At 58.6% G+C, this 15383-nt stretch overlaps 1 protein-coding gene and 2 non-coding genes across 3 annotated transcripts in view; all 3 read left to right on the top strand.

Annotated features, from left to right (window-relative positions):
• The window catches only part of HYDIN (HYDIN axonemal central pair apparatus protein), a 273502-nt gene extending 266724 nt beyond the window's left edge, over positions 1-6778 (top strand). Inside the window, exons 85-86 of the mRNA XM_055145713.1 lie at positions 4249-4473; positions 6243-6778. Of these exons, the coding sequence (XP_055001688.1) occupies positions 4249-4473; positions 6243-6725 (708 nt within the window). The 3' untranslated portion in view covers positions 6726-6778. The remainder of the gene's footprint in view (positions 1-4248; positions 4474-6242) is intronic.
• A 3217-nt stretch (positions 6779-9995) lies between these two features.
• On the top strand, positions 9996-10066 carry TRNAG-GCC (transfer RNA glycine (anticodon GCC)). The gene has a single exon. It is a non-coding gene; the product is annotated as a tRNA-Gly (tRNA).
• A 521-nt stretch (positions 10067-10587) lies between these two features.
• On the top strand, positions 10588-10658 carry TRNAG-GCC (transfer RNA glycine (anticodon GCC)). The gene has a single exon. It is a non-coding gene; the product is annotated as a tRNA-Gly (tRNA).
• Positions 10659-15383: the final 4725 nt, after the last annotated feature.

Genomic DNA, 15383 nt, shown 5'->3' with positions numbered 1-15383 from the left:
GAAAGACAAATCTATTTGGCGGCGGTGGGAAGGAAGCCAGGCTGGTGGGCCATGCCCCTGGGCACGCACGCGCGCCTGCCGCCCTGTGCTCAACATGCCCCAAGTGGGCAGGGGCACATGTTCTGCTCCCCAGTTTTTTGCTCCAAACTCTCACGGTCCAAGTCCAGCACAATCTCTTTCCCGTCTCCACCTGCAGCTCCTGACCTGTCCCCTCTGCTCTCTTCAGTCTCCCTCCACCTTCAGAATCTGCCGGCTGCTTTGTTCTCTTTCATTCCTTGTTATTTCTCTTGTTTGTGGGGTCCACATCCAGCAGGCCATGGGGACCACTCCTGACTCAGGGGACTATCGAGTGCCCGGGCTGGAGCCCAGCCCTTCCTGCACATGCGCAGTGCGCTGTCTCCCTGACCCCTGGACCCTCTTGTCTGAGGTTTTTCTGTAGGGAATTATAAAACCCCTACAGAAAGTGAGTGCATGCTAAAAAATATAAGTACAAATATATACATGCATCTCACTGGGTTTGCTTAAGCAAACAGGAAGCAAATATCTGCACAATCCCATACCCGCACCAAGAAATAAAATAAAACACTAACATCACCCCAGAAACCTCTCTCCAGTCCCAACACTCGCACTCCTAAAAGTTACTGCTGTCTGGAGCTGTACAGGGGGGTTAGGTGCTTGCTTTCCAGGCTGCCGACCACAGTCCAATCCCTAACCTGGCCTATGATCCCCCAAACATCACCAGGAATAATCCCTGAGCACCACCAGGTGTGGCCCAAAAATGAAAACCAATGACCACCATTCTTTTTTTTTTTTTTTGGTTTTTGGGTCACACCTGGCGATGCACAGGGTTTACTCCTGGCTCTGCACTCAGGAATTACTCCTAGCGGTGCTCAGGGGACCATATGGGATGCTGGGATTTGAACCCAAGTCGGCCGCGTGCAAAGCAAAAACCCTGTGATCTTCTCTGCTCTCTACACGCAGCTGGATTTCAGCTGGGCCATAGCTGGAGGTTCGCATCTGTGTTCGGACGCAAGGATGGGCCACGGGCTTCCTTGCCCTTACTCCAATCCAGGCGTCAGTTTAGCGAGCCGTAGAAAAGGCGTTGAAGGTTTGGGGGGCTGGAGTGATAGCACAGCGGGTAGGGCGTTTGCCTTGCACGCGGCCGACCCGGGTTCGATTCCCAGCATCCCATATGGTCCCCTGAGCACCGCCAGGGGTAATTCCTGAGTGCAGAGCCAGGAGTGACCCTTGTGCATCGCCAGGTGTGACCCAAAAAGCAAAAAAAAAAAAAAAAAGGCGTTGAAGGTTTCATCTTACTCTGGATTCTGTGAATGTCTCGAGGAGACTGAAATCATGGCGCCAGAGGAATAGTACAACAGCAAGTAAGGTGCTTGCCTTGTACCTGGGCAGCCTGGGTTCGATCCCCGGCACTGCAGATGGCCCCCTGAGAGTCTCCAGGAGCAAGCCCTGAGCACAGAGCAGGAGTAAACCCTCAGCACTGCCGGGGCTCCCCCCAAAAAAGACTAAAATGTTGTCTTCCTTGAAGTCACTGAGGTCTGGAATGTTCTTCATGAGGGGATCACCTGCCCGTGATTTACACCCTGTGATGAGTCCCTGGAGACTTTGATAGTGTGTTTGTTCTCAGATCAATAGTAAGCGCAGGCGCAGTGCGCCCAGAGCCCCGAGCTGCTCGGGCTGCCGGGCCCTTCTCAGAGGGCTGCTTCTCACAGTTGCTCGATTCCTTCTCTTCACTTATCTTTATTATTCTCTTCCTTCTACTTCCTGTGCATCACCGGTGCTTTATCTAATTGCTAAAATAAAACTTTAGCTTCTGGTACTCTTTATTTTCCAAGTTATCCACCTAAGACTACACATCTCTCTTAAGTACTTTTTAACTCCAGCACGCCCAATTTTCTGGGCAGTGATTTATTTCATCATCACTAACTTTCCAAATATCTGGAATTTTCTCACTCTGAATTTTTAAATAACTCTTGGTCAGAGAGCATATTCCCTAGTATTTCAGTTCTTGGAGTTTGTGGCGACTCGCTTATCACCCAAGTTTTATCATCCAGTTTTCAAAAAAGTCCTCCAGTTTGAAGGGTTGGTTTGGGTTTGGGTTTTGTTTTGGAAACAAAGGTGTGAAACACACTTGACCCATTTGACCAAATGTCAGACTTTTGGTGCTCACCGGTACATTGCCTGCATGCTGGGTGTGTTTTGAGGGCCATGAGTGTGAACCCCTCTTCGGGCCCCACACATACCTGGGGGCTGGACTGGGTGTTCCTCTTCACTTGGCTGGTTCTAGCTGCCGCTCACCCAGCCAATCTGTGCATCTGGCAGGGGCCTGGGGGCCGGGGCAGATTCCAAGCTGCAGCCATGACCCTCATGCCCCAAACCTGGAATTTGGGTGTGTGAGATGAAGTGAGAGAGTGCTTGGCATTTCCCTGAGTGACCGAATCATCTCCGACTCTTCCCCATAAACACCATCTTCCCCTGCTGCTCGACGGGGCCTTTGTAAAATTCATCGTGTCCAGCCGGGCCTGGACTCTCCCGTGTGGTAACAGCCTCCTTCCCAGGCTGTCCACATTGCGCTGACTTAGGTAGGTTTGATGCCCGCTCGTGACAGCTCAGTCCAGTTGTATGTTAAGCCCTGACTCACTTATCCCTGGTCCCTGGCGTTTCTCTGTAAGTTTCTCAACCGGTTTGTCAAGATCCTCCAACAAACAACTGTTGGGATTTTGCTTGGGGTTATATGAAGTCTGTAGACTCTTTCAGGAATGTATGTTACCCCAAACTTAGAACTGAAAACAGACTGCCCCGTGGCGCTGGCATGGAGAGGGTGGTGCTCCTGGAATTACATTCGGGTCAAATGTTTGACTCTTGGTGGTGTTCCTCTAATGCTTATAGGACTCTGGGTTTTCTTTATCTTTTCTTCCTTTTTTTTTCCACTTTTTGGGTCACACCCAGCAATGCTCGAGGGTTACTTCTGGTTCTTCACTTAGAAATTACTCCTGGCAATGCTTGGGGGACCATGTGGGATGCCTGAGATTGAACCCGGGTCGGCCACGTGCAAGGCAAACGTGGGCAGGATTCAGGCCCTGCCCAACCCACTGTACTATCGCTCCAGCCCAATATCTTAAGATTAATTTCATGTGGGGCTGGAGCGATAGCACAGTGGGTAGGGCATTTGCCTTGCACGCGGCCAACCCAGGTTCTATTCCCAGCATCCCATATGATCCCCTGAGCACCACCAGGGGTAATTCCTGAGTGCAGAGCCGGGAGTCACCCCTGTGCATTGCCAGGTGTGACCTAAAAAAAAAAAAAAAAAGATTAATTTCATGCTAGGGTGTGTGTGTGTGTGTGTGTGTGTGTGTGTGTGTGTGTGTGTGTGTGTGTACGCTCATTTTACCAAACTATTTCCCTGAAGAGCCATCTAAATTTTTGCCCCAGATTTTATTTAGGCATCGTGATCTCCACACTGTTGACAGTAGAATCTCAGGCACAGGGTGTTTGAACCCAGGCCAGCATGTCCGCGTCCCTCCACCAATGTCCCCTGACCTGCTTATACTCCATTCTGGGAAATATCTACAGCTTTTATCACATCCTCTGTCCTATTGGCAATGAAGACAAGTTATCTTTTAAAAGGAACAATACCTACTTGTGATTTAAAAAAAAATAGAATTTTGATTTCCAGAGTATGAAATGGAGGGTGAAGGCCCTCCCCATGCCCTGCGCCCCACCCTAAGCTAACCCCCACCATCCCTTTTCTGGTGTACCTGGGGGAGTCTCTGCAGACCGCTCCCACACTCTGTGTCTGTTTCTGGAACCTCCTCCATGTCCCTTACCAGCCACCGCTTTGATTTCGGTGCCTCCGGCTGTGTCTCTCACCTTCCAGTGTCCACAGAGGCAGCTAAACCACCACCTCTTCCTGCCTCTAACCTGTCCCCATGGTTTTGTGATGACAAGTCATCGGGCTTTTGTTTTTGTTTCACTGGGAGTGCCCGGAGGAGGAGCACGCCCACCACCCCCACCCACCCTCCCCACAAAGGTGGGAGCCAGGACACTTTTCAGTGAGGGACGCAGAGCAGAGACCGAGCAGCCCCTGAGAGGATCTAGTACCTGGTTTTTGGTTCCCGAAGATCCCAGATCTAAAAACACCTGAGCTTGGAGAAAGCCAGGAGGGAGTTGGGGCTACGGGCTGCAGTGGCCGGCGTCACCAGTCACCACAGCCCAGGGCCTCTCTTCCAGAGCATGCTCTCCTTCGAGTTCCAGCCCCTGAAGGCTGGCGAGTCCTTCGGGAAGCTGACGCTGCACAGCAGTGACCTGGGCTACTACTTGTACGAGCTCAGCCTGAAGGCCCTGCCCGCCCTGCCCGAGAAGCCTGTCTACTTCCAGGCCGTCTTGGGCAGCAGCCAGAGCATCTTTGCCAAGTTCATCAACTATACCCGGCAGAAGACGGAATACTACTGCAGGGTGAGCACGGGGCACTACCGCAGGGGGAGCACTGGGCACTACCGCAGGGGGAGCATGGGGGACTACCGCAGGGGGAGCATTGGGCACTACTGCAGGGTAAGCACGGGGCACTACTGCAGGGGGAGCAACAGGCACGACTGCAGGGGAAGCACTGGGCACTACTGTAGGGGGAGCACTGGGCACTGCTGCAGAGTGAGCACTGGGCACTACCGCAGGGTGAGCACTGGGCACTGCTGCACAGGGAGCACTGGGCACTACTGTAGGGTGAGCACTGGGCACTACTGCAGGGGGAGCACCGGGCACTACTGCAGAGTGAGCACCGGGCACTACTGCAGGGGGAGCACTGGGCACTGCTGCACGGGGAGCACCGGGCACTACTGTAGGGTGAGCACTGGGCACTACCACAGAGGGAGCACGGGGCACTACTGCAGGATAAACACCAGACACTGCTGCGCGGTAAGCATTGGGCACTACTGCAGGGTGAGCACTGGGTGGTATTGCAGGGTGAGCACCGGGCACTACCGCAGGGGGAGCACTGGGCACTGCTGCACAGGGAGCACTGGGCACTACTGTAGGGTGAGCACTGGGCACTACTGCAGGGGGAGCATTGGGCACTACTGCAGGGGAAGCACTGGGCACTACTGCAGGGGGAGCACTGGGCACTGCTGGACGGGGAGCACCAGGCACTACTGTAGGGTGAGCACTGGGCACTACTGCAGGGGGAGCACCGGGCACTACTGTAGGGTGAGCACTGGGCACTACCGCAGGGGGAGCACCGGGCACTACTGCAGGGTAAACACCAGACACTACTGCGCGGTAAGCACTGGGCACTACTGCAGGGTGAGCACTGGGTGGTATTGCAGGGTGAGCACCGGGCACTACTGCAGGGTGAGGGCCAGGCTCAGGACTGTGGGCAGGACATGGCCAGGGGCCAGGGCGGGAATGTCAGGGACCCCAGCGCTGCCTCTAACCCGAAAGCTCCCACTGGGCACGTCCAGAGCCGGGCTCCCCCACACATGCTCCAAGTGGGGCTGAGTAGAAGCTTCGCGGCCTGCGCAGGCTCCAGACTATCCAGCAAGATGGGCGAGCTCAGGGCCCAGGTGTGGGCAGGCGCGTGCTGCCCTCGCTGACAGTGTGTGTTGGACCAGTATGGCACCTGCCGAAGCTTCGGTCCACACGGACAAGGATGACTCCCTGGGGGGTGGGTAAGGCACTTGCCTTGAACTCGGATTCCATCCCCAGCACCCCATAATCCCGTGTGGTCCCCTGAGCCCACCAGGAGTAATTCCTGAGTGCCACGCCAGGAGTAACCTCTGAGTACTGTTGGATGTAACCAGAAAAAAGAAAAAGAATGGCTCCCTGGACCGGAGAGATAGGACAGTGGACAGGGCACTAGCCTGGCACACCACCGACCCAGGCTCAATCCCAGCGCCCCATATGGTTCCCTGAGCACCACCAGTAGTGATCCCTGAGCACAGAGCCAGGAGTAAGCCCTGAGCACCACCTGGTATGTCCCAACACCACCACCCCCCAACAAGGTGGTTCCCAGTGATGTCCCATGGGTCTTTGGGTCCAGGGATTGCACGTCTGGCCCCACTGGGCAAATGGGAAGATGGGGAGCAGCGTCCACTCTTCCCAGGTTTCCCAGGGGCATCTTGAACCCGGCTCGTCCTCGCCCTGCCTAGCCGGTAACAGAGGGGCTGGTGGCCGGCCAGCGTGCCCTCGGGGGTGGGGGGCCTGGCTGAGCCAAGTGTCCTGTCCCCTTGCAGACCGACTGTCCGGATTTCCACGTGGAGAAAGTCATCATCGCGCCCCCGGGGGCCCAGGGGGGCACGGAGGTCAGCGTGGAGGTCTACTTCGAGCCCAGCCGCCTGGGGGAGACCAAGGGCCTCCTGCAGCTGACCTCGCTCTTGGGCGGGGAGTACGTCATCCCCCTCTTCGGCGTGGCCCTGCCCCCCAAGCCCCAGGGCCCCTTCCTGATCCGCGCGGGCTACAACATCCTCATCCCCTTCAAGAACATCTTCTACCAACCCGTGACCTTCTCCTTCGCCGTGGAGCACCCCGCCTTCTCCATCCGCGCCGTCGAGTTCATGCGCCCGAAGAAGATCAACAACATCGCCATCTCCTTCGAGGGCAACCCCTCGGGCAGCAAGGTCCCCATCACCAGCAAGCTGATCGTGTCGTGCCCCCCGAGCGAGAGCAACGAGACGGGCGTGCAGTGGGTGTACTACCTGAAGGGCATCACGCCCTAGGGCGCCCCCACCCAGGGCCCCTCGTCTGCCATGTGTCCTCCCAGTAAACTTGTTTAACCACCAAACAGGGCAGCGCTCTGCATTGAGCTTCCCGGTCCACCCCCAAGGTGCCTGTCCTCGGTCTGTCTGTGACACGGGATCCCCCTCGCATACCACATAGTCCCGGCGGGGTGTTGTGGGGGGCTGGAAGGGCCCAAGACACTGCCCTGTTCTGACTCCAGGTTGGATTTCTGCTCACATACTCGAAAAGCCGATTAAGTCCCCCTTTTCCCAGCGACCACCAGACGGCAGTAAGGGAAACCGGGCACCTGCCTAGCACCTCCCTCCTCTGAACCCCAGACAGTCTGACACACGGACAACCCTGCTCCCCAACCCCTCGCTGAGAATCACCCCGTTCTACCCAGAGACGCTTCCCCTCCGCCAGATAGGCCGGGAGGCTGGTGGACCTGTTTTAAGAAAACCCAAACAGCAGTGACCAGAGCCAAAGTCCAGCGGGAGGGCGTCTGCCTTGCACGTGGCCAAGTTAGGTTCCATCCCCGGCACCACATGGGGTCTCCCCAGCACCCCTACCCCTGCCCTCCTGCTTAAGGGCAGCACCATGCAAGCTCCGCAGGAGGCAGGGTGGGGCGGGGAGGGGGCACAGCCCAGCCCAGCCCCTCCCCCTCACCCCAGCCTGTGGAGTGAAGGTTGCTTGGGACTGGCTTAGGGTCTGCACACGCACCCACACACCCCTATGACCGAGACTCCCCCTGCCTCCACATCCCCCATCCCTACCCTCCCTGGCAGAGAGGGAGGAGGCCTGGGAGAACACAGCTCCAAGAAGTGAGCTCCCAGGGGTCCAGGGCCAGCAGCAGAACCTGGACACACCAGGTCAGAAACTCTGGGGGCTGCGCCACGACTGCCTGACCACCCCCTGAGCGGCAAGAGCACTTTCCTAACAGCCCTTCTCATTTTCTGCATCTCCGGCACCAAAGGAACCTTTTCTGGATAAGGGTCACAGGCAGGAGAGCTAGGGGCAGGGCCAGCATACAGCCCCCGCATGCTTCGGCAGGGTCTCCCTATTGCTAGGTTTGTGCTCTCACCTAACCCTTGAGCTGTCACTCTAGCCCCAAAGTAAGCGTTTCCTGTTTGCAAGACCATCCATTGGGGTCACCGCAGGGATGCTGCTCAGAAGGGAAGTGACCGGCAGCTTAAACCCCGGACAGGGCTGAGAGGCCTCAGACAGCTCAGCAGCACCCTGGGAGGTGACACTGTCCATACCCACCCCCAGAGGGTCTGCTTTCGTCAGTTTGATTTTTTGTGGAGTATTTGAGGGGGTGATCACACCCAGTAGTACTGGGGACCACTCCTGGCCCTGTGCTCAGGAATTACTCCAGGTGCGGTGCTCAGGGGACCATATGCAGTGACGGGGACAGAACTAGGGTTGGTTGCCTTGCAGGCAATCAACTTTAACTGAACCCTGCCCTCTCTCTGGCCCTGGCTTAAAAAATTTGGAGGCTCTAGAATTCACATCTGCCGGAGCCCCCTGGGATCAACCCCGCTAGGCATGCAGGCCTCTAGCCTCTGCTGTCCTGGGCAGTGATCAGGACGGCAGGCTTCCCAGTGTGTGGCTTCCCCAGCCTTTCCCAGGGCTGATCCATCCAGTGGCTCCATTAATGTCCCCAGGGGACATGTGCGTTGGCCCCACCCACAGCGTCAACCTGCTAAACTCCCATCTCCACCTCCTGCTGCTGGCCTGGTCACTGAGCCTGACCTTTCCAGAGAGTTCTCTCCCACCTCCCACTTGCCATCTGGGGTGGCAAGGGAGTCACCAGGTCATCATCTTCCAAAGGGGCCCAGGGAGGAGGGTCAGAAGGCTGGACATGAGGCCTTGAGTTGCACCCACCCTCCACAGACCCCTGACGCAGCCTGGCCCTGATAGCCTGGTGTCATGGGCTCTGAAACCCTCAGACCTGCACCCAGGATCAGGATGAGTCTTTCCCTCTGGAGCTGGCCTCAGGCCTTCAAGCACTATTGGGGAGAAGTTTAACAGGGGAGAAGGGGGGGGCACCCCTTCGCATTTAAGCCCAGCATGGTAAGTGGCCCTGAGAGCTGAGAAGGCCAGGGAGATGCTCAAAGGCCAGGAGCGCGTGCTCTGTAGGGAGCCGGGCTGGGTTCCTGGCATCACATGTCCCCCAGCAACATCAGAGATGACAAGCCCCCAGAATAAAATACTGAAGAAGAGAGTCGGCTCAACACCAGCAGGCCGCACTCGGGACATGCAGAGGATCCCCCCTATCTCGGGGAGCCACACAGACACCCCACACACACTCTTGGGCATCAGCGCTCTGGCACATGCTTCCAGCAAATCCCACCCCCACTTGGCTTTATCTTGAGGGTCGTGGGTGAGGAGAGTGAGGGTTTTGGGTGAGGAGAGTGAGGGTTGCGGGAGAGAGTGAGGGTCTTGAGGGTCGCGGGTGAGGAGAGTGAGGGTCTCGAAGGTCGAGGGTGAGGAGAGTGAGGGTCGCGGGTGAGGAGAGTGAGGGTCTCGAGGGTCGCGGGTGAGGTGAGCGAGGGTCGCGGGTGAGGAGAGTGAGGGTCTCGAGGGTCACGGGTGAGGAGAGTGAGGGTCGTGGGTGAGGAGAGCGAGGGTCGCGGGTAAGGGGAGTGAGGGTCGTGGGTGAGGAGAGTGAAGGTCTCGAGGGTCTCGGGTGAGGAGAGTGCAGGGCGGTTGGTCAGGGGCTGCTCTCAGAAGTGGGATGGGAGCAGCTGTGGGGAGGCGGTGAGGGGAGCAGGGTCGTGAGGGGTGTGGGCAGCCTGGCGGGGTGGGGGCCCGGAGAATCCAATTGTGGTCAGGCGCGGCCCTGACCCGAGCCCCGGGCTCACTGGGGAGACAGGCGCTTCAGGAGAGGGGGACCGTGCGGGTGGCCCTGCTGCAGGCACCTGCCCGTGCCGTGGGCCGCGCCGTGGCCGTGTCCCGAGGACAGTCCAGGGCGGCAGAGGCACCTTTCTGTGGTGACGGTCCGAGAGGCTGGGGGGCTGCACCCGCATGTCAGAGGGACGCTTCCCACGGGCTTGGCTCCTAAGCACAGACGTGGGGACAGAGGGGCTCCGGGCAGGCGTCCCTGTCCCTGCCCTGGGACGGCTCCAGAGCCTGAGGCGCAGCAGGGTGGTGCGACATCACTGAACTGCACAAACCAGCCAGGCGAGGCCCAGGATCTTCTAGAACTCCCTGATGATGACGGGGGCAGCACCCAGACAAGAAGTGACAAATGGGCCAGCAGTGACTGTGCATTGGTGGTTCAGTGGTAGAATTCTCGCCTGCCACGCGGGAGGCCCGGGTTCGATTCCCGGCCAATGCAACTGCTCTTTTGCCACCCCTGGCTCAGTTCCCCTCAAAGGCCCCCCCCCACCCCCCGACTGCTAGGAGGGAGCCCGGTCCTCTGCCATCCCCCAGGACCACGAGACACCTGGAGAGGCACTCAGGCTGTGGGACAAGCCCCCTGCACCTTTCACTGGGAAGGGGACGCGTGAGGTGCCTCAGCCCCGGACAGTCCCGGGAAGCAAGCTGGGGTGACACCCGTGGACGGACACAGTTCAGCTCACACGTGCGGGTGTGCGGGGAGGACCCACACAGCAGAGGGGAGGAAGCGGCCCCGAGTCCCAACATGCTTCCTGCCACTGCTCCTGCCAAGCGCAGGCCTGGCCTTCATCCCTCCCTGTCCTGAGGTCCCCCGGCAACCTCGCGTCTCTCTCTGCTCCCTTCTCTCGCATCCCTCCCCTGCCCGCGGTGGCAGCTTGGCCAGTCCCTCTCCTGTGAATCAGCACAGACCTGGGCGGGACTGGGCTGAAAGGGAGCCGTTCACACCCTCCCGCAGCAGCAGCATTGGTGGTTCAGTGGTAGAATTCTCGCCTGCCACGCGGGAGGCCCGGGTTCGATTCCCGGCCAATGCAACAGCAGAACTTTTTTCAAAGCCAGACTGACCCTGACATCTCAGGCTGCCCAAAAGCTTGGAAAGGGAAACATTGTGTGTTTGAGCTGGACCTTTACAGACTTTTGGTGAGAAAGGTTCAGTCCCCCAAATTCCACAGGTGCAGACCCTGAGTCTCCTCGTTCCTGAGGAGACCGGGAGGTGGGGACACGCCAGTCACAGTGTTCCTCCTCCCGGGAACCCTAGCGCTGTGGGACCAAGTTCCCGTCTGGGACAAGCCTGGTCAGCACTGAAGGCACTTCAGAGGCAGCCGCAGCATGGCTGTCCCCACGCACCACGTCTCAGGTCAGACAGTCCCACCCGCCGGCAAGAGTAGGCACGGGGCCCAGTCCCTGTCCCTGAGGGGGTCTCAGTGGGAGCGAAGGTGGCAGGCCCAGCACTTTGTGCAAAGCAGTGACAACAGCTTGGCGGGCAGGGCAACAGGGATGGCGGCCAGGGTGCTCATGAAGGGGGCGTGCCAGAGGGATGCTGAGGGGTGTGTAGGAGTTCGTTCCGAAGCCATGTAGGGTGAGGCAGCCAGACCAAGGGAGTAGTAGGACCAGGGGCTCCAAGGCCACCACAGAACCGGTCATTGCCACCTTCTCAGCATGAAGATCTGAGGGGTGGGGGGGGGTCGGTTGTTCCCCAGCACATGCACCTCCCGTGGAGCTGACCAGGCCCTCACCCAAAACTGGAACCACCCCAGGGAACAAGCCCCGTCCCACGGTCGCGGGGGTTTGAAGCCCCGACCTTCCCTCTGCTCCCTCCACAACAGGGTCAGCTCAGGAACCTCAGGCCCCACCTGAGGGGAACAGAAACCCCCAGTCCTGTCAGAGGGGCGGGAATCCCCAGTCCTGTGGGAGGAGCGGGGACCCCCTGTCCTGTCAGAGGAGCGGGAACCCCCAGCCCCATCAGAGGAGGCCGGGAACCCCCAGTCCCGTCAGAGGCAGCCTCGCCCCTCCCCCCACTCCATGAAGGCAGAAACCCCCAGGCCTGAGTGTCCCTGAGGTGGGCCACTGCTCTGTGTCATGGCCCAATGGCAACTGTAAGAGGAGTTTGGTGCTGCGACCCCAAAGTCACCGCAGCCTTTGCTCCTGCACCCTTGTGCCACATGGCAAGGGCCACGCAAGAGCCCAGCCACCCGGTGGTGGAGATTTCTGTGATCGTGGAGGAGGTGGCCACAAGGGCTTATGGTGACAGACAACAACCTTCACTGTTTCACTGTCTTTACAGAAGATGTGAGGATACACTCCCCCCACCCCCACCCCCCCACTGCTCACTGGGCCCCACACGGGCTCACTTGGCCCTGCACAGGCTGCCCCTCCCCCGCCCCCACACACTGGGCCCCACACAGACCCCCACCCCAACCCCCGCACACGCCCATGGGGCCCTGCACATGCCCGCCTGTCACAGTCTCTGAGCAAAGTCAAGCTCTGAGCCTGGGGCTGGTTCCAGGCAGGGGGATGACAGAGCCCGTGTCCTGAATATCTTAGAGGGACAAACACCCCGGGTCACCCATGATGCTGTGGAGATGGGAGCCTCCCACCCTTCCTGGTCCTGTCCTGCTCTCCCCCCTCCTCCCCTGTTTCTTCCTCCCCTCCCCTCCTGCCACCAATAGGGAAAGTGCCACCTCCGCCTGAGGCCAGAGACCTGAGGCAAGCCTGCGGCCACGGAGCCTGAACAGACCCTGGACACACTCTAGGGAGAGCCAGCCTGATCAGGGGGCGTCATTGTGACCCCATGTGGTGTAAACACTGAACATGGATGTTACCAAGGAAACTAATGTGTGAGCCAGAGTCATGCCAACCTGGTACAACTGGGGGGTTCTGGGAAGTGCCAAAGGCCACATGACACACCAGAGCAAGTGCTGAACACCCAGGAGTGTCCTACAGGAGTCCCCCTTCCTACAGGAGCCCCTCTTATAGGAGCCCCTCTTACAGGAGCCCCCTTCCTACAGGACCCCCTTGTCACAGGAGCTCCTCCCCCCAAGACCCTCTCTAGGCCCTGGTGACTCACTTTCTGTGTCTGCAGAGCTGAGGCCCAGGCTTGTCTCGGGGATGACATCACACTGCACGTGGCCCGGGGCATGGCCCTTTCCACACAGTGAAGAAACAGGCCCCGAGAGAGCCCATTCCTGCTTGCACCACGGGCTGTGGCGCCCCAGCCACAGAGGCAGTCACAGAGGCCGCAGGAGAGGTGTGAGCACCAAGATGTGGGGAACCAAGGAGCCATGTCCCGGCCGGGGACAGGGCAGATGGCCCCTGGGCCCCCCCACCTCCAATTCCCTGGAAGTCTGAGCGTCCCCCATGAAACTTCTCAACTTACAACACCCCGTGATCCCAGCCAGGCCAGACCAGGCCCAGCCTCTGGCCGTGGGGCGGCCGGCGAGGACCCCCTGATGTCGGTGGGCCCCACGGGTGACTTTCGTGAAGCGGGGAGGAGAAAGACGGTCACTTTCTCTCCAACCGCCTCAAACACCCGGGACCCACGGTAACTGGGTTCTTGTCTCGCTCGCGGAAAAGAATTTCAGGAGTAGACAAGCAGTGAAGTAAATAGATTTTATTCAGAGGTTTCTGAGGGAGGGAGGAAGGGATAAGTGGAAAAGAAAAACCAGTAGGAGTAACGCGCTCAAGAGAGAACTCGGGCTTCTCCAAGGGTGGAGGAAGCCCTACACACATCCTAGCACTGGACACGAAAGCATGAAAGTACACATCTCAAGGGGGGAGATGCGGGCGACACATGTGCTCGGCCACATGGCACAAGCAGCACATGGGCTCAGGCAGCATATGCGCGCACTTCCTTTGTTCAAGGTGGCCTTTATAGGGTTTCTCCAACCTGCCCCCACGTGGGGGCTTCTTCCCAGGTAAAAGTCCGTTGCTAAGGTTACCAGGGAGGCTGGGTCTTCCTTAGGCTGGATCACATTTTAATCAGATTAAGGGAGAGGTTGACAGAATTGAGGAACTTCATGGGGAGAGGTCCAACCTCCTCAGGGTCTGCTGAAGGTCTTATCGGGTGCGGTTCCTGTGTCCACAGGGTGGGTCAGTCTCAGGATTCTCCTCCCCGGAGACTTTGATGATCTAAGTTTCATTGCCAGGGGCCTTTCCCTACCTACCTGCCTACATCACCCCTGCACGAAGCCATCTGTTGAGGGTCCCGCTGTGCGTACAGAGCCCGAGCAGGCTGCAGTCTCGTCCACGTCCGCCCACATTCTCAGAGACAAGGTTTCCTTCAAGGAGCTACCCCCGAAGAGCCACGGCCAGAGACGGTGCGGGGCAAGGCGCTCTCCGTGCACGCAGCCGCCGGGCCTGCTCCCACCCCACGCACACTCCCCAAGTCCTGCCTGGCGTGACCCGAGTAGAGAGCCAGGGAATGCCCTGAGCACCGCTGGGTGTGGGGGCTGAAAAGTATAAAACACACAACACAAAGCATCCCCCAACAAAGAACCAGGTCAAGTGCAGCAGCTACGTCTCATCTGATCTGAGGGGCCCGAACCCAGGGGGCTCAGGCCACACATCCACCCCGGGCTCTGGAGTCCTTGGGGTGCGTGCGAGGTGGGACCCCCATTTGCTGGATCTCACGCTCGAAGTTTAGGAGTGCTGGCGATGGGGCATCACGCTCGTTCCTGCTCACCGTGGAGGGCTGGGGGCTCCAGCACATCTGTCAGAGCACCCCCGACTGGGTCCAAGAGCCCCTGCGGAGGGTGGCCCACCAGACCGGAAATGGCCACTCTGACCGCTTTGCCTACACGCTAGAGACCAAAGATCAAGGCCTGCAGGCGCCCATGGCGGCATCAGAATAGCACATGGGGCCAGAGGGTCTGACCACGCACATTCACCTTCAGGTTCCGCTCGAGACTGGGGGGGCTGGGGTGACACCCAGTCCTGCTCAGGGGCTCTCCTTGCCTGTGCTCACGAGTGACTCATGGCCATGCTCAGGACTGTATGTGGTGCCAGGATCTGAGCTGGGTTTGCAGCCACTATGGCCACATGCAAAGCACACGCCTGCCCTCTGGGCCATCTCTCTGGTCCCTCCTTCCTAGCCCCTTTCACTATGGGGGGGCCACACCCAGCGGTGCTCAGGGCTTACTCCTGGCTCTGTGCTCAGGGGTTCTCTTGGTGGGACTGGACCACACGGGATGTGATGGGATCGAACCCGAGTCAGCTGTGCTTTCACTCCGGCCCCTCTTTCTCATCGGGAGTTTTGGTCCCTCACAGGAACATCATGCCACCTGGGCTCTGGGCTGAGTGAGGATTTCTGGAAAACCCAGAGTCAGTCAGCATGTGGTAGTCAGCAGGGCCATGTTGAGCCATGGAGAAGGTCAAGACACATTTCCTTTCTGAAATATACATCCCCTTTTTGTCGGGGAAAGCCCTTTGTTGTGATTTCCAAGGAATCCTCTGAGACAGATGAACCCTCCCAGTTCTTCTTCTTTTTATTTTTTTTGCTTTTTGGGTCACACCCGGCGATGCACAGGGGTTACTCCTGGCTCTGCACTCAGGAATTACCCCTGGCGGTGCTCAGGGGACCATATGGGATGCTGGGAATCGAACCTGGGTCGGCTGCGTGCAAGGAAAATGCTTTCCCCGCTGTGCTATTGCTCCAGCCCCTGAACCCTCTCAATTCTTATAATCCAGGTTCCAGCTGCAGAAAGTAGGAAGGCTGACCTCCAGGATATCTGCTTCCTGTCTGCAGCGGGGCCACACCAGCT

Source organism: Sorex araneus, chromosome 8 (genome assembly GCF_027595985.1).
Source record: "Sorex araneus isolate mSorAra2 chromosome 8, mSorAra2.pri, whole genome shotgun sequence".
NCBI lineage: Eukaryota > Metazoa > Chordata > Mammalia > Eulipotyphla > Soricidae > Sorex > Sorex araneus.
This window is presented reverse-complemented; position numbering and strand designations above follow the sequence as displayed.